We start from the raw sequence: 20364 nt of genomic DNA, 5'->3' as shown, positions 1-20364 counted from the left end.
GGTCTGTCATAATATAATAGAGACAGTAGATCTAGCTGGTCTGTCATAATATAATAGAGACAGTATATCTAGCTGGTCTGTCATAATATAATAGAGACAGTAGATCTAGCTGGTCTGTCATAAATTAATAGAGACAGTAGATCTAGCTGGTCTGTCATAATATAATAGAGACAGTAGATCTAGCTGGTCTGTCATAATATAATAGAGACAGTAGATCTAGCTGGTCTGTCATAATATAATAGAGACAGTAGATCTAGCTGGTCTGTCATAATATAATAGAGACAGTAGATCTAGCTGGTCTGTCATAATATAATAGAGACAGTAGATCTAGCTGGTCTGTCATAATATAAAATAGAGACAGTAGATCTAGCTGGTCTGTCATAATATAATAGAGACAGTAGATCTAGCTGGTCTGTCATAATATAATAGAGACAGTAGATCTAGCTGGTCTGTCATAATATAATAGAGACAGTAGATCTAGCTGGTCTGTCATAAATAATAGAGACAGTAGATCTAGCTGGTCTGTCATAATATAATAGAGACAGTAGATCTAGCTGGTCTGTCATAAATAATAGAGACAGTAGATCTAGCTGGTCTGTCATAATATAATAGAGACAGTAGATCTAGCTGGTCTGTCATAATATAATAGAGACAGTAGATCTTCAAGCTGGTCTGTCATAATATAATAGAGACAGTAGATCTAGCTGGTCTGTCATAATATAATAGAGACAGTAGATCTAGCTGGTCTGTCATAATATAATAGAGACAGTAGATCTAGCTGGTCTGTCATAATATAATAGAGACAGTAGATCTAGCTGGTCTGTCATAATATAATAGAGACAGTAGATCTAGCTGGTCTGTCATAATATAATAGAGACAATAGATCTAGCTGGTCCTTCATAATATAATAGAGACAGTAAATCTAGCTGGTCTGTCATAATATAATAGAGACAGTAGATCTAGCTGGTCTGTCATAATATAATAGAGACAGTAGATCTAGCTGGTCTGTCATAATATAATAGAGACAGTAGATCTAGCTGGTCTGTCATAATATAATTGAGACAGTAGATCCAGCTGGTCTGTCATAATATAATAGAGACAGTAGATCTAGCTGGTCTGTCATAATATAATAGAGACAGTAGATCTAGCTGGTCTGTCATAATATAATAGAGACAGTAGATGTAGCTGGTCTGTCATAATATAATAGAGACAGTAGATGTAGCTGGTCTGTCATAAAATAATAGAGACAGTAGATCTAGCTGGTCTGTCATAATATAATAGAGACAGTAGATCTAGCTGGTCTGTCATAATATAATAGAGACAGTAGATCTAGCTGGTCTGTCATAATATAATTGAGACAGTAGATCTAGCTGGTCTGTCATAATATAATAGAGACAGTAGATCTAGCTGGTCTGTCATAATATAATAGAGACAGTAGATCTAGCTGGTCTGTCATAATATAATAGAGACAGTAGATCCAGCTGGTCTGTCATAATATAATAGAGAAAGTAGATGTAGCTGGTCTGTCATAATATAATAGAGACAATAGATCTAGCTGATCTGTCATAATATAATAGAGACAGTAGATCTTGCTGGTCTGTCATCATATAATAGAGACAGTAGATCAAGCTGGTCTGTCATAATATAATAGAGACAGTAGTTCAAGCTGGTCTGTCATAATATAATAGAGACAGTAGATCTAGCTGGTCTGTCATAATATAATAGAGACAGTAGATCTAGCTGGTCTGTCATAATATAATAGAGACAGTAGATCTAGCTGGTCTGTCATAATATAATAGAGACAGTAGATCTAGCTGGTCTGTCAAAATATAATTGAGACAGTAGATCAGGCTGGTCTGTCATAATATAATAGAGACAGTAGATCTAGCTGGTCTGTCATAATATAATAGAGACAGTAGATCTAGCTGGTCTGTCATAATATAATAGAGACAGTAGATCTAGCTGGTCTGTCATAATATAATAGAGACAGTAGATCTAGCTGGTCTGTCATCATATAATAGAGACAGTAGATCTAGCTGGTCTGTCATAATATAATAGAGACAGTAGATCTAGCTGGTCTGTCATATATAAAATAGAGACAGAAGATCTAGCTGGTCTGTCATAATATAATAGAGACAGTAGATCTAGCTGGTCTGTCATAGATTAATAGAGACAGTAGATCAAGCTGGTCAGAGCTGGTCTTTCTGTAATATAATAGAGACAGTAGATCTAGCTGGTCTGTCATAATATAATAGAGACAGTAGATCTAGCTGGTCTGTCATAATATAATAGAGACATTAGATCTAGCTGGTCTGTCATAATATAATAGAGACAGTAGATCAAGCTGGTCTGTCATAATATAAAAGAGACAGTAGATCTAGCTGGTCTGTCATAATATAATAGAGACAGTAGATCTAGCTGGTCTGTCATAGTATAATTGAGACAGTAGATCTAGCTGGTCTGTCATAATTTAATAGAGACAGTAGATCTAGCTGGTCTGTCATAATATAATAGAGACAGTAGATCTAGCTGGTCTGTCATAATATAATAGAGACAGTAGATCTAGCTGGTCTGTCATAATAAAATAGAGACAGTAGTTCTTGCTGGTCTGTCATAATATAATAGAGACAGTAGATCTAGCTGGTCTGTCATAATATAATAGAGACAGTAGATCTAGCTGGTCTGTCATAATATAATAGAGACAGTAGATCTAGCTGGTCTGTCATAATATAAAAGAGGCAGTAGTTCCAGCTGGTCTGTCATAAATTTGTAGAGAAAGTAGATGTAGCTGGTCTGTGATAATATAATAGAGACAGTAGATCTAGCTGGTCTGTCATAATATAATAGAGACATTAGATCTAGCTGGTCTGTCATAATATAATAGAGACAGTAGATCTTAGCTGGTCTGTCATAATATAATAGAGACAGTAGATCTAGCTGGTCTGTCATAATATAATAGAGACAGTAGATCTAGCTGATCTGTCATACAATAATAGAGACAGTAGATCTAGCTGGTCTGTCATAATATAATAGAGACAGTAGATCTAGCTGGTCTGTCATAATATAATAGAGACAGAAGATCTAGCTGGTCTGTCATAATATAATAGAGACAGTAGATCTAGCTGGTCTGTCATAATATAATAGAGACAGTAGATCTAGCTGGTCTGTCATAATATAATAGAGACAGTAGATCTAGCTGGTCTGTCATAATATAAAAGAGACAGTAGATATAGCTGGTCTGTCATAATATAAAAGAGACAGTAGTTCAGCTGGTCTGTCATAATATAATAGAGACAGTAGATCAGCTGGTCTGTCATAATATTAATAGAGACAGTAGATCTAGCTGGTCTGTCATAATATAATAGAGACAGTAGATCTAGCTGGTCTGTCATAATATAATAGAGACATAGATCAAGCTGGTCTGTCATAATATAATAGAGACAGTAGATCTAGCTGGTCTGTCATAATATAATAGAGACAGTAGATCTAGCTGTTCTGTCATAATATATTGAGACAGTAGATCTAGCTTGTTTGTCATAAATAATAGAGACAGTAGATCTAGCTGGTCTGTCATAATATAATAGAGACAGTAGATCTAGCTGGTCTGTCATAATATAATAGAGACAGAAGATCAAGCTGGTCTGTCATAATATAATAGAGACAGTAGATCTAGCTGGTCTGTCATAATATAATAGAGACAGTAGATCTAGCTGGTCTGTCATAATATAATAGAGACAGTAGATCTAGCTGGTCTGTCATAATATAATAGAGACAGTAGATCTAGCTGGTCTGTCATAATATAATAGAGACAGTAGATCTAGCTGGTCTGTCATAATATTAATAGAGACAGTAGATCTAGCTGGTCTGTCATAATATAATAGAGACAGTAGATCTAGCTGGTCTGTCATAATATAATAGAGACAGTAGATCTAGCTGGTCTGTCATAATATAATAGAGACAGTAGATCTACCTGGTCTGTCATAATATAATAGAGACAGTAGATCTAGCTGGTCTGTCATAATATAATAGAGACAGTAGATCTAGCTGGTCTGTCATAATATAATAGAGACAGTAGATCTAGCTGGTCTGTCATAATATAATAGAGACAGTAGATCTAGCTGGTCTGTCATAATATAATAGAGACAGTAGATATAGCTGGTCTGTCATAATATAATAGAGACAGTAGATCTAGCTGGTCTGTCATAATATAATAGAGACAGTAGATCTAGCTGGTCTGTCATAATATAATAGAGACTGTAGTTCTAGCTGGTCTGTCATAATATAAAATAGGCAGTAGATCTAGATGGTCTGTCATAATATAATAGAGACAGTAGATCTAGCTGGTCTGTCATAATATAATAGAGACAGTAGATCTAGCTGGTCTGCCATAATATAATTGAGACAGTAGATCTAGCTGGTCTGCCATAATATAATTGAGACAGTAGTTCTAGCTGGTCTGTCATAATATAAAATAGACAGAAGATCAAGCTGGTCTGTCATAATATAATAGAGACAGTAGATCTAGCTGGTCTGTCATAATATAATAGAGACAGTAGATCTAGCTGGTCTTTCATAATATAATAGAGACAGTAAATCTAGCTGGTCTGTCATAATATAATAGAGACAGTAGATCTAGCTGGTCTGTCATTATATAATAGAGACAGTAGATCAAGCTGGTCTGTCATAATATAATAGAGACAGTAGATCAAGCTGGTCTGTCATAATATAATAGAGACAGTAGATCTAGCTGGTCTGTCATAATATAATAGAGACAGTAGATCGAGCTGGTCTGTCAGAAATTAATAGAGACAGTAGATCAAGCTGGTCTGTCATAATATAATAGATACAGTAGTTCAAGCTGGTCTGCCATAATATAATTGAGACAGTAGATCTAGCTGGTCTATCATAATATAATAGAGACAGTAGATCTAGCTGGTCTGTCATCATATAATAGAGACAGTAGATCTAGCTGGTCTGTCATAATATAATAGAGACAGTAGATCTAGCTGGTCTGTCATAATATAAAATAGAGACAGTAGATCAAGCTGGTCTGTCATAATATAATAGAGACAGTAGAGATCTAGCTGGTCTGTCATGATATAATAGAGACAGTAGATCTAGCTGGTCTGTCATAATATAATAGAGACAGGAGATCTAGCTGGTCTGTCATATATAAAATAGGCAGTAGATCTAGCTGGTCTGTCATAATATAATAGAGACAGCATATCAAGCTGGTCTGTCATAATTAATTATACAGTATTTCCAGTATATCATAGCTGGTCTTGTCATAATATAATAGAGACAGTAGATCTAGCTGGTCTTTAAAAATAAAATAGAGACAGTAGATCTAGCTGGTCTGTCATAAAATAGAGACAGTAGATCTAGCTGGTCTGTCATAATATAATAGAGACAGTAGATCTAGCTGGTCTGTCATAATAAAATAGAGACATTAGATCTAGCTGGTCTGTCATAATATAATAGAGACAGTAGATCTAGCTGGTCTGTCATAATATAATAGAGACAGTAGATCTAGCTGGTCTGTCATAATATAAAAGAGACAGAAGATCAAGCTGGTCTGTCATCATATAATTGAGACAGTAGATCTAGCTGGTCTGTCATACTATAATAGAGACAGTACATATAGCTGGTCTGTCATAATATAATTGAGACAGTAGATCTAGCTGGTCTGTCATAAATTAATAGAGACAGTAGTTCTAGCTGGTCTGCCATAATATAATTGAGACAGTAGATCTAGCTGGTCTGTCATAATATAATAGAGACAGTAGATCTAGCTAGTCTGTCATAGTATAATTGATACAGTAGATCTAGCTGGTCTGTCATAATATAATTGAGACAGTAGATCTAGCTGGTCTGTCATAATATAATAGAGACAGTAGATCTAGCTGGTCTGTCATAATATAATAGAGACAGTAGATCTAGCTGGTCTGTCATAATATAATAGAGACAGTAGATCTAGCTGGTCTGTCATAATATAATAGAGACAGTAGATCTAGCTGGTCTGTCATAATATAAAATAGACAGAAGATCAAGCTGGTCTGTCATCATATAATTGAGACTGTAGATGTAGCTGGTCTGTCATAATATAATTGAGACAGGAGTTCTACCTGGTCTGTCATTATATAAAATAGGCAGAAGATCGAGCTGGTCTCTCATAATATAATAGAGACAGCATATCTAGCTAGTCTGTTATAGATTAATTATACAGTATTTCCAACTGGTCATAGCTGGTCTTTCGTAATATAATTGAGACAGTAGATCTAGCTGGTCTGCAATAATATAATAGAGGCAGTAGATCTAGCTGGTCTGTCATATAATAATAGAGGCAGTAGATCTAGCTGGTCTGTCATAATATAATAGAGACAGTAGTTCTAGCTGGTCTGTCATAATATAAAACAGGCATTAGATCTAGATGGTATGTCATAATATAATAGAGACAGTAGATCTAGCTGGTCTGTCATAATATAATAGAGACAGTAGATCTAGCTGGTCTGTCATAATATAAAAGAGACAGAAGATCTAGCTGGTCTGTCATCATATAATTGAGACAGTAGATCTAGCTGGTCTGTCATAATATAATAGAGACAGTAGATCTAGCTGGTCTGTCATAATATAATAGAGACAGTAGATCTAGCTGGTCTGTCATAATATTAATAGAGACAGTAGATCTAGCTGGTCTGTCATAATATAATAGAGACAGTAGATCTAGCTGGTCTGTCATAATATAAAATAGAGACAGTAGATCTAGCTGGTCTGTCATAATATAATAGAGACAGTAGATCTAGCTGGTCTGTCATAATATAATAGAGACAGTAGATCTAGCTGGTCTGTCATAATATAATAGAGACAGTAGATCTAGCTGGTCTGTCATAATATAATAGAGACAGTAGATCTAGCTGGTCTGTCATAATATAATTGAGACAGTAGATCTAGCTGGTCTGTCATAATATAATAGAGACAGTAGATCTAGCTGGTCTGTCATAATATAAAGAGACAGTAGATCTAGCTGGTCTGTCATAATATAATAGAGACAGTAGATCTAGCTGGTCTGTCATAATATAATAGAGACAGTAGATCTAGCTGGTCTGTCATAATATAATAGAGACAGTAAATCTAGGTGGTCTGTCATAATATAATAGAGACAGTGATCTTGCTGGTCTGTCATGATATAATAGAGACAGTAGATCTAGCTGGTCTGTCATAATATAATAGAGACAGTAGATCTAGCTGGTCTGTCATAATATAATAGAGACAGTAGATCTAGCTGGTCTGTCATAATATAATAGAGACAGTAGATCTAGCTGGTCTGTCATAATATTAATAGAGACAGCAGTTCTAGCTGGTCTGTCATAATATAATTGAGACAGTAGTTTTAGCTGGTCTGCTAAAATATAATTGAGACAGTAGATCAGGCTGGTCTGTCATAATATAATAGAGACAGTATTTCTCGCTGGTCTGTCATCATATAATTGAGACAGTAGATCTAGCTGGTCTGCCATAATATAATTGAGACAGTAGATCTCGCTGGTCTGTCATCAAATAATTGAGACTGTAGATCTAGCTGGTCTGTCATCATATAATAGAGACAGTAGATCTAGCTGGTCTGTCATAATATAATAGAGACAGTAGATCTAGCTGGTCTGTCATAATATAATAGAGACAGTAGATCTACCTGGTCTGTCATAATAAAATAGAGACAGAAGATCTAGCTGGTCTGTCATAATATAATAGAGACAGTAGATCTAGCTGGTCTGTCATAGATATAATAGAGACAGTATTTCCAACTGATCATAGCTGGTCTTTCGTAATATAATAGAGACAGTAGATCTAGCTGGTCTGTCAATAATATAATAGAGACAGTAGATCTAGCTGGTCTGTCACAATATAAAATAGAGACAGTAGATCTAGCTGGTCTGTCATAATATAATAGAGACAGTAGATCTAGCTGGTCTGTCATAATATATAAGACAGTAGATCTAGCTGGTCTGTCATAATATATAATAGAGACAGTAGATCTAGCTGGTTTGTCATAATATAATAGAGACAATAGATCTAGCTGGTCTGTCATAATATATAATAGAGACAGTAGATCTTGCTGGTATGTCATAATACAATAGAGACAGTAGATCCAGCTGGTCTGTCATAATATAATAGAGACAGTAGATCTAGCTGGTCTGTCATAATATAATAGAGACAGTAGATCTAGCTGGTCTGTCATAATATAATAGAGACAGTAGATCTAGCTGGTCTGTCATAATATAATAGAGACAGTAGATCTAGCTGGTCTGTCATAATATAATAGAGACAGTAGATCTAGCTGGTCTGTCATAATATAATAGAGACAGTAGATCTAGCTGGTCTGTCATAATATAATAGAGACAGTAGATCTAGCTGGTCTGTCATAATATAATAGAGACAGTAGATCTAGCTGGTCTGTCTTAATATAATAGAGACAGTAGATCTAGCTGGTCTGTCATAATATAATAGAGACAGTAGATCTAGCTGGTCTGTCATAATATAATAGAGACAGTAGATCTAGCTGGTCTGTCATAAATATAATAGAGACAGTAGATCTAGCTGGTCTGTCATAATATAATAGAGACAGTAGATCTAGCTGGTCTGTCATAATATAATAGAGACAGTATTTCAACTGGTCATAGCTGGTCTGTCATAATATAATAGAGACAGTAGATCTAGCTGGTCTGTCATAATATAATAGAGACAGTAGATCTAGCTGGTCTGTCATAATATAATAGAGACAGTAGATCTAGCTGGTCTGTCATAATATAATAGAGACAGTAGATCTAGCTGGTCTGTCATAATATAATAGATGACATTAGATCTAGCTGGTCTGTCATAATATAATAGAGACAGTAGATCTAGCTGGTCTGTCATAATATAATAGAGACAGTAGATCTAGCTGGTCTGTCATAATATAATAGAGACAGAAGATCTAGCTGGTCTGTCATAATATAATAGAGACAGTAGATCTAGCTGGTCTGTCATAATATAATAGAGACAGTAGATAAAGCTGGTCTGTCATAATATAACAGAGACAGTAGATCTAGCTGGTCTGTCATAAATTAATAGAGGCAGTAGCTCTAGCTGGTCTGTCATAATATAATAGAGGCAGTAGCTCTAGCAGGTCTGTCATAATATAATTGAGACAGTAGATCTAGCTGGTCTGTCATAATATAATAGAGACAGTAGATCTAGCTGGTCTGTCATAATATAATAGAGACAGTAGATATAGCTGGTCTGTCATAATATAATTGAGACAGTAGATCTAGCTGGTCTGTCATAATATAATAGAGACAGTAGATCTAGCTGGTCTGTCATAATATAATAGAGACAGTAGATCTAGCTGGTCTGTCATAATATAATAGAGACAGTAGATCTAGCTGGTCTGTCATAATATAATAGAGACAGTAGATCTAGCTGGTCTGTCATAATATAATAGAGACAGTAGATCTAGCTGGTCTGTCATAATATAATAGAGACAGTAGATCTAGCTGGTCTGTCATAATATAATAGAGACAGTAGATCTAGCTGGTCTGTCATAATATAATAGAGACAGTAGATCTTGCTGGTCTGTCATCATATAATAGAGACAGTAGATCTAGCTGGTCTGTCATAATATAATAGAGACAGTAGATCTAGCTGGTCTGTCATAATATAATAGAGACAGTAGATCTAGCTGGTCTGTCATAATATAGTAGAGACAGTAGATCTAGCTGGTCTGTCATAATATAATAGAGACAGTAGATCTAGCTGGTCTGTCATAATATAATAGAGACAGTAGATTTAGCTGGTCTGTCATAATATAATAGAGACAGTAGATCTAGCTGGTCTGTCATAATATAATAGAGACAGTAGATCTAGCTGGTCTGTCATAATATAATTGAGACAGTAGATCTAGCTGGTCTGTCATAATATAATAGAGACAGTAGATCTAGCTGGTCTGTCATAATATAATAGAGACAGTAGATCAAGCTGGTCTGTCATAATATAATAGAGACAGTAGATCTAGCTGGTCTGTCATAATATAATAGAGACAGTAGATCTAGCTGGTCTGTCATAATATAATTGAGACAGTAGTTCTAGCTGGTCTGTCATAATATAAAATAGGCAGAAGATCGAGCTGGTCTCTCATAATATAATAGAGACAGCATATCTAGCTAGTCTGTTATAGATTAATTATACAGTATTTCCAACTGGTCATAGCTGGTCTTTCGTAATATAATTGAGACAGTAGATCTAGCTGGTCTGCAATAATATAATAGAGGCAGTAGTTCTAGCTGGTCTGTCATAATATAAAATAGGCAGAAGATCTAGCTGGTCTGTCATAATATAATAGAGACAGTAGATCTAGCTGGTCTGTCATACTATAATAGAGACAGTACATATAGCTGGTCTGTCATAATATAATTGAGACAGTAGATCTAGCTGGTCTGTCATAATATTAATAGAGACAGTAGATCTAGCTGGTCTGCCATAATATAATTGAGACAGTAGATCTAGCTGGTCTGTCATAATATAATAGAGACAGTAGTTCTAGCTGGTCTGTCATAATATAAAATAGGCAGAAGATCAAGCTGGTCTGTCACCATATAATTGAGACAGTAGATCTAGCTGGTCTGTCATACTATAATAGAGACAGTAGATCTAGCTGGTCTTTCATAATATAATAGAGACAGTAAATCTAGCTGATCTGTCATAATATAATAGAGACAGTAGATCTTGCTGGTCTGTCATCATATAATAGAGACAGTAGATCAAGCTGGTCTGTCATAATATAATAGAGACAGTAGTTCAAGCTGGTCTGCCATAATATAATTGAGACAATAGATCTAGCTGGTCTGTCATAATATAATAGAGACCGTAGATCGAGCTGGTCTGTCAGAAATTAATAGAGACAGTAGTTCTAGCTGGTCTGTCATAATATAATTGAGACAGTAGTTTTAGCTGGTCTGCTAAAATATATTTGAGACAGTAGATCGGGCTGGTCTGTCATAATATAATAGAGACAGTATTTCTCGCTGGTCTGTCATCATATAATTGAGACAGTAGATCTAGCTTGTCTGCCATAATATAATTGAGACTGTAGTTCTAGCTGGTCTGTCATAATATAAAATAGGCAGAAGATCAAGCTGGTCTGTCATCATATAATTGAGACTGTAGATGTAGCTGGTCTGTCATGATATAGTAGAGACAGCAGATGTCGCTGGTCTGCCATAATATAATTGAGACAGGAGTTCTACCTGGTCTGTCATTATATAAAATAGGCAGAAGATCGAGCTGGTCTCTCATAATATAATAGAGACAGCATATCTAGCTAGTCTGTTATAGATTAATTATACAGTATTTCCAACTGGTCATAGCTGGTCTTTCGTAATATAATTGAGACAGTAGATCTAGCTGGTCTGCAATAATATAATAGCGGCAGTAGTTCTAGCTGGTCTGTCACAATATAAAATAGGCAGTAGATGTAGCTGGTCTGCCATAATTTAATTGAGACAGTAGATCTAGCTGCTCTGTCATAATATAAAACAGGCATTAGATCTAGCTGGTCTGTCATAATATAAAAGAGGCAATAGATCTAGCTGGTCTGTCATAATATAATAGAGACAGTAGTTCTAGCTAGTCTGTCATAATATAATTGAGACAGTAGATCTAGCTGGTCTGTCATAATTTAATAGAGACAGTAGATCTAGCTGGTCTGTCATAATATAATAGAAACAGTACATCTAGCTGGTCTGCCATACTGTAATTGAGACAGTAGTTCTAGCTGGTCTGTCATAATATAATTGAGACAGTAGATCTAGCTGGTCTGTCATAAATTAATAGAGACAGTAGTTCTAGCTGGTCTGTCATAATATAATAGAGACAGTAGATCAAGCTGGTCTGTCATAATATAATAGAGACAGTAGATCTAGCTGGTCTGTCATAATATAATAGAGACAGTAGATCTAGCTGGTCTGTCATAATATAATAGAGACAGTAGATCTAGCTGGTCTGTCATAATATAATTGAGACAGTAGTTCTAGCTGGTCTGTCATAATATAATAGAGACAGTAGATCTAGCTGGTCTGTCATAATATAATAGAGACAGTAGATCTAGCTGGTCTGTCATAATATAATAGAGACAGTAGTTCTAGCTGCTCTGTCATAATATAAAATAGGCGGTAGATCTAGATGGTCTGCCATAATTTAATTGAGACAGAAGACCTTGCTGGTCTGTCATAATTGAATAGAGACAGTAGATCTAGCTAGTCTGTCATAGTATAATTGATACAGTAGATCTAGCTGGTCTGTCATAATTTAATAGAGACAGTAGATCTAGCTGGTCTGTCATAATATAATAGAAACAGTAAATCTAGCTGGTCTGCCATACTGTAATTGAGACAGTAGTTCTAGCTGGTCTGTCACAATATAAAATAGGCAGTAGATGAAGCATGTATGTCTTAATATAATAGAGACAGTAGATCTAGCTGGTCTGCCATAATATAATTTAGACAGTAGTTCTAGCTACTCTGTCATAATATAAAATAGGCAGTAGATCTAGATGGTCTGTCATAATATAATAGAGACAGTAGATCTAGCTGGTCTGCCATAATATAATTGAGACAGTAGTTCTAGCTGGTCTTTCGTAATATAATTGAGACAGTAGATCTAGCTGGTCTGTCATAATATAATAGAGACAGTAGATCCAGCTGGTCTGCCATAAAATAATTGAGACAGTAGTTCTAGCTGGTCTGTCATAATATAAAATAGGCAGAAGATATAACTGGTCTGTCATCATATAATTGAGAATGTAGATGTAGCTGGTCTGTCATAATATAAAAGAGGCAGTAGTTCCAGCTGGTCTGTCATAAATTTGTAGAGAAAGTAGATGTAGATGGTCTGTCATAATATAAAATCGGCAGAAGATATAACTGGTCTGTCATCATATAATTGAGAAGTAGATCTAGCTGGTCTGTCATGATATAAAAGAGGCAGTAGTTCCAGCTGGTCTGTCATAAATTTGTAGAGAAAGTAGATGTAGCTGGTCTGTGATAATTTAATAGAGAAAATAGATGTAGCTGATCTGTCATAAAATAATTGAGACATTACATCAAGCTGGTCTGTCATACTATAATAGAGACAGTAGATCTTGCTGGTCTGTCATAATATAATAGAGACAGTAGATCTAGCTGGTCTGTCATAATATAATTGAGACAGTAGATCTAGCTTGTCTGTCATAAATTAATAGAAACAGTAGTTCTAGCTGGTCTGTCATAATATAATAGAGACAGTAGATCAAGCTGGTCTGTCATAATATAATAGAGACAGTAGATCGAGCTGGTCTGTCAGTAATAAATAGAGACAGTAGTTCTAGCTGGTCTGTCATAATATATTTGAGACAGTAGATCTAGCTGGTCTGTCATAATATTAATGAGAAGGTGGACCTTGCAGGTCAATCATAATATATTAGAGACTGGAGATGTAGCTGGTCGAGCATTATATAATAGAGTCAGTAAATGTAGCATGTCTGTGAAAATATAATATAGACAGTCGTTCTAGCAGGTCTTTTGTAATATAATTGAGACAGTAGATCTGGCTGGTCTGCCATAATTTAATTGAGACAGTAGATCTTGCTGGTGTGTCATGATAAAAAAAGAGGCAGTAGATCTAGCAGGTCTTTTGTAATATAATTGAGACAGTAGATCTAGCTGGTCTGTCATAATTTAATAGAAACAGTAAATCTAGCTGGTCTGTCATAATATAATAGAAACAGTAAATCTAGCTGGTCTGCCATACTGTAATTGAGACAGTAGTTCTAGCTGGTCTGTCACAATATAAAATAGGCAGTAGATGAAGCATGTATGTCTTAATATAATAGAGACAGTAGATCTAGCTGGTCTGCCATAATATAATTTAGACAGTAGTTCTAGCTGCTCTGTCATAATATAAAATAGGCAGTAGATCTAGATGGTCTGTCATAATATAATAGAGACAGTAGATCTAGCTGGTCTGCCATAATATAATTGAGACAGTAGTTCTAGCTGGTCTTTCGTAATATAATTGAGACAGTAGATCTAGCTGGACTGTCATAATATAAAATAGGCAGTAGATGTAGCTGGTCTGTCATAATATAATAGAGACAGTAGATCTAGCTGTTCTGTCATAATATAATTGAGACATTAGATCGAGCTGGTCTGCCATAATATGAATGAGAAATTAGACCTAGCAGGTCTATCATAATATATTAGAGACTGTGGATGTAGCTGGTCTGTCATAATATAATAGAGACAGTAGATCTCGCTGGTCTGCCATACTATAATTAAGACAGTAGTTCAAGCTGGTCTTTCGTTATTTAATTGAGCCAGTAGATCTAGCTGGTCTGCCATAATATAATTAAGAAAGTAGATCTAGCTCGCCTTTCATGATATAATTGAGACAGTAGATCTTGCTGGTCTGTCATAATATAAAAGGGGCAGTAGATCAAGCTTGTGTGTGATAATACAATAGAGACAGTAGATCTTGCTGGTCTGTCATAATTTAATAGAGACAGTAGAACTAGCTGGTCTGTCATAATTTAATAGAGAGAGTAGAACTAGCTGGTCTGTCATAATATAATAGAGACAGTAGTTCTATCTGGTCTTTCATGATATAATTGAGGCAGTAGATCTTGCTGTTCTGCCATAATATAATAGAGACCGTAGTTTTAGCTGGTCTTTCATAATATAATTGAGGCAGTAGATCTAGCTGGTCTGTCATAATATAATGGAGACAGTAGATCTACCTGGTCTGTCATAATATTCAAGAGGCAGTAGATCTAGCTGGTCTGTCAGAATTATATAAGAGGCAGTAGATCTAGATGGTCTGTCATAATATAATGGAGACAGTAGATCTTGCTGTTCTGCCATAATATAATAGAGACAGTAGTTCTAGCTGGTCTTTCATAATATAATTGAGGCAGTAGATCTAGCTGGTCTGTCATGATATAATGGAGACAGTAGATCTACCTGGTCTGTCATAATATAGAAGAGGCTGTAGATTTAGTATTTACAGTTAATTATAGTATATATACTGTAGTAAAATAAACCTGTAGTATATATAGAGTTTTTGCAGATTGAGGTATACTGTATATTATTTACTGTAGTGTTTATGAAGACTAGTAATTAAGCACTGTAGTGTTTTTGCAGACATTACTGTAGTATTTACTATAGTGTTTTTGAAGACTGTAGTATACTTAAGAAATAAGGTCCGAGGGGGTGTGGTAATCAAAACAAATTGTTTTAGTCACATACAAATATTTAGCAGATGTTATTGTGAGTGTAGCAAAATGATTGTGTTCCTCGCTCCAACAGTATGGTAATATCTAACAATGCTCAACAATACACACAAATCTAAATGTAAAATAATGGAATTAAGAATATATAAATATTAGGACGAGCAATGTCGAAGTGGCATTAACTGGAATACAGTAGAATACAGTATGAAATGAGTAAATCACTATATTAACAATATTAAAGTGACTAGTGTTCCATTATTAAAGTGGCCAGTGATTCCATGTCTATGTATATAGGGCAGCAGCCTCTCAGGTGCAGGGTTAAGTAACCAGGTGGTATCCAGCCAGTGGTGGCTATTTAACAGTCTGATGACCTTGAGATAGAAGCTGTTTTTCAGTCTCTCGGTCCCTGCTTTGATGCACCTGTACTGATCTCACCTTCTGGATGGTAGCGGGGAAAACAGAACATGGCTCAGATGTGTGGTGTTTTTGAGGACTGGAGTTTTTGCAGACATTTCTGTAGTAACTACTACAGTGTTTCTTTGCAGATAATACTGTAGTATTTACTAAAGTTTCCAACAGTATACTATAACATTCAATAGTATGTACTACACATGATCGAGGGATACTTCAGTGGATTATACTATTGCTACAGTATACTACAGTTTACTCCAGAATTCTATAGTAATTATTGTAGTACTGTATAGTAAACTGTCGTATTTTTTAAAGTGGGCTTCCACCCGTCCACTCATCCACCCCTCCACTATTCCACCCTTCCACTATTCCACCCCGCCACTCATCCAACCCTCCACTCATCCACCCCTCCAATATTTCATCCCTCCATCCCTCCACTATTCTATCCCTCCACCCCTCCACTATTCCATCCCTCCACCCCTCCACTATTCCATCCCTCCACTCCTCCACTATTCCATCCTTCCACTATTCATTCCCTCCACCCGTCCACTATACCATCCCTCCACTATTCCACCCCTCTACCCCTCCACTATTCCACCCCTCCACTCCCCCACTCTTCCATCCTCCACTATTCCATCCCTCCATTCCTCCACTATTCCATCACTCCACTATTCCATCCCTCCACTATTCCATTCCTCCACTCTTCCACTCCTTCACTATTCCATCCCTCCACTCCTCCACTATTCCATCCCTCCACTATTCCATCCCTCCACTCCCCGCTCTTCCACTCGTTCACTATTCCATCCCACCACTCCTCCACTATTCCATCCCTCCACTCTTCCATCCCTCCACTATTCCATCCCTCCACTCCCCACTCTTCCACTCCTCCACTATTCCATCCCTCCACTCCTCCACTATCCCATCCCTCCACTCCTCCACTATTCCATCCCTCCGCTCTTCCATTCCTCCACTCCTCCACTCTTCCACTCCTCCACTATTCCATCCCTCCACTCTTCCACTCCTCCACTCTTCCATCCCTCCACTCCTCCAGTATTCTATCCCTCCACTCCTCCACTCTTCCATTCCTACACTCCTCCACCCCTTCATCCTTCCATCCCTCCACTATTCCATTCCTCCACTCTTCCATTCCTCCACTATTCCATCACTCCACTATTCCATCCCTCCACTATTCCATTCCTCCACTCTTCCACTCCTTCACTATTCCATCCCTCCACTCCTCCACTATTCCTTCCCTCCACTATTCCATCCCTCCACTCCCCGCTCTTCCACTCGTTCACTATTCCATCCCACCACTCCTCCACTATTCCATCCCTCCACTATTCCATCCCTCCACTCCCCACTCTTCCACTCCTCCACTATTCCATCCCTCCACTCCTCCACTATCCCATCCCTCCACTCCTCCACTATCCCATCCCTCCACTCCTCCACTATTCCATCCCTCCGCTCTTCCATTCCTCCACTCCTCCACTCTTCCATTCCTCCACTCCTCCACTATTCCATCCCTCCACTCTTCCATTCCTCCACTCCTCCACTCTTCCATCCCTCCACTCCTCCACTATCCCATCCCTCCACTCCTCCACTATTCCATCACTCCACTATTCCATCCCTCCACTATTCCATTCCTCCACTCTTCCACTCCTTCACTATTCCATCCCTCCACTCCTCCACTATTCCATCCCTCCACTATTCCATCCCTCCACTCCCCGCTCTTCCACTCGTTCACTATTCCATCCCTCCACTCTTCCATCCCTCCACTATTCCATCCCTCCACTCCCCACTCTTCCACTCCTCCACTATTCCATCCCTCCACTCCTCCACTATCCCATCCCTCCACTCCTCCACTATTCCATCCCTCCGCTCTTCCATTCCTCCACTCCTCCACTCTTCCATTCCTCCACTCCTCCACTATTCCATCCCTCCACTCTTCCACTCCTCCACTCTTCCATCCCTCCACTCCTCCAGTATTCTATCCCTCCACTCCTCCACTCTTCCATTCCTACACTCCTCCACCCCTTCATCCTTCCATCCCTCCACTATTCCATTCCTCCACTCTTCCATTCCTCCACTATTCCATCACTCCACTATTCCATCCCTCCACTATTCCATTCCTCCACTCTTCCACTCCTTCACTATTCCATCCCTCCACTCCTCCACTATTCCATCCCTCCACTATTCCATCCCTCCACTCCCCGCTCTTCCACTCGTTCACTATTCCATCCCTCCACTCCTCCACTATTCCATCCCTCCGCTCTTCCATTCCTCCACTCCTCCACTCTTCCATTCCTCCACTCCTCCACTATTCCATCCCTCCACTCTTCCACTCCTCCACTCTTCCATCCCTCCACTCCTCCAGTATTCTATCCCTCCACTCCTCCACTCTTCCATTCCTACACTCCTCCACCCCTTCATCCTTCCATCCCTCCACTATTCCATTCCTCCACTCTTCCATTCCTCCACTATTCCATCACTCCACTATTCCATCCCTCCACTATTCCATTCCTCCACTCTTCCACTCCTTCACTATTCCATCCCTCCACTCCTCCACTATTCCATCCCTCCACTATTCCATCCCTCCACTCCCCGCTCTTCCACTCGTTCACTATTCCATCCCACCACTCCTCCACTATTCCATCCCTCCACTCTTCCATCCCTCCACTATTCCATCCCTCCACTCCCCACTCTTCCACTCCTCCACTATTCCATCCCTCCACTCCTCCACTATCCCATCCCTCCACTCCTCCACTATTCCATCCCTCCACTCTTCCATTCCTCCACTCCTCCACTATTCCATCCCTCCACTCCTCCACTATCCCATCCCTCCACTCCTCCACTATTCCATCCCTCCACTCCTCCACTATTCCATCCCTCCGCTCTTCCATTCCTCCACTCCTCCACTCTTCCATTCCTCCACTCCTCCACTATTCCATCCCTCCACTCTTCCATTCCTCCACTCCTCCACTCTTCCATCCCTCCACTCCTCCACTATTCCATCCCTCCACTCTTCCATTCCTCCACTCCTCCACTATTCCATCCCTCCACTCCTCCACTCCTCCAGTATTCTATCCCTCCACTCCTCCACTCTTCCATTCCTCCACTCCTCCACCCCTTCATCCTTCCATTCCTCCACTCCTCCACCCCTTCATCCTTCCATTCCTCCAGCTTTCTGCAGTCACTAGGATAGAAAGAAATGATAATTAAACTGCCATTCATTCATTCATTCATTCATTTGACCTCTGATTACAGAGAGGCTGCAAACTAATACAAATCACACAGTGTGGGATAGTAGTAAATGAATGCATCCCAAATAGTAGCCTTTTCTCTATTTAGTGTGCAACTTCTGACCAGGCCTCATAGGGCTCCGGTCAACGGTAGTGCACTATATAGGGAATATGGTGCCAATTGTGACATCTGTGTGAGAGGGAGCGGTTGCTCACTAACTACAGTATAGTGACTAGTAATCTAATAGGGAGTGTTCTCCTCACAGTAAGATATTGGTTTAGTATGTATGTCCTTGGTGTCACCCAACCAGAGCCAGCCTCAGCCTCAGCCCACTGCTGTATTGTAATATCAAGAGCTAACCATGTCATATCATATGAACTAGGCAATAGCGTTACCACAGTTAGAACATTGAGACCGATTTTTCACTGGATGTTTAAATGTGAAGTATCCGGTTGGCGTTTCCACCCACTTTTGCCTCATGGCAAGGTGCTCCATCATGCTGGAAAAGGCACTGTTCGTCACCAAACTGTTCCCGGATGGTTGGGGGAAGTTGCTCTCGGAGGGTGTGTTGGTACCATTCTTTATTCATGGCTGTGTTCTTAGGCAAAATTGTGAGTGAGCCCACTCCTTTGGCTGAGAAGCAACCCCCCACATGAATGGTCTCAGGATGCTTTACTGTTGGCACTTGCAGAACTTTCTTGGACACCCTGAAGCCTTCTTCACAACAAATGAACCGCTCTCCATGAAGTTCTTGATGATCCAATAAATGGTTGATTTAGGTGCAATCTTACTGGCAGCAATATCCTTGCCTGTGAAGCCCTTTTTGTGCAAAGCAATGATGACGGCATGTATTTCCTTGCAGGTAACCATGGTTGACAGAGGAAGAACAATGATTCCAAGCACCACCCTCCTTTTGAAGCTTCCAGTCTGTTATTCGAACTCAATCAGCGTGACAGAGTAATCTCCAGCCTTGTCCTCGTCAACACTCACACCTGTGTTAACAAGAGAATCACTGACATGAAGTCAGCTGGTCCTTTTGTGGCAGGGCTGAAATGCAGTGGAAATGTTTTTGGGGGATTCAGTTCATTTCCATGGCAAATAGGGACTTTGCAATTAATTGCAATTCATCTGATTACTCTTCATATCCTTCTGGGGTATATGCAAATTGCCATCATACAAACTGAGGCAGCAGACTTTGTGAAAATTAATATTTGTGTCATTCTTAAAACTTTTGGCCACGACTGTGCACGCACCTGCACGCGCACCACACACACACACGCACACGTACACACGCACACGTGCACACACACGCACACACACACACACATGTTATGTTTGTTCCTTATATAATGACAAACCGGGGCGTAGGTTTAACTACTTTTAATGAACATATACTTCAGCTAGAAAACTCCATGTTT

At 38.5% G+C, this 20364-nt stretch overlaps 1 protein-coding gene across 1 annotated transcript in view; it reads left to right on the top strand.

The window, feature by feature from the left end:
* The window catches only part of LOC135527278 (uncharacterized PPE family protein PPE62-like), a 37342-nt gene extending 17740 nt beyond the window's left edge, over positions 1-19602 (top strand). The window contains exon 3 of the mRNA XM_064955870.1: positions 19550-19602. Within this exon, the coding sequence (XP_064811942.1) occupies positions 19550-19602 (53 nt within the window). The remainder of the gene's footprint in view (positions 1-19549) is intronic.
* Positions 19603-20364: the final 762 nt, after the last annotated feature.

Source organism: Oncorhynchus masou, chromosome 32 (genome assembly GCF_036934945.1).
Source record: "Oncorhynchus masou masou isolate Uvic2021 chromosome 32, UVic_Omas_1.1, whole genome shotgun sequence".
Taxonomy (NCBI): Eukaryota; Metazoa; Chordata; class Actinopteri; order Salmoniformes; family Salmonidae; genus Oncorhynchus; species Oncorhynchus masou.
The sequence above is the reverse complement of the archived record's forward strand: the minus strand, read 5'-3'. Positions and strand labels throughout refer to the sequence as shown.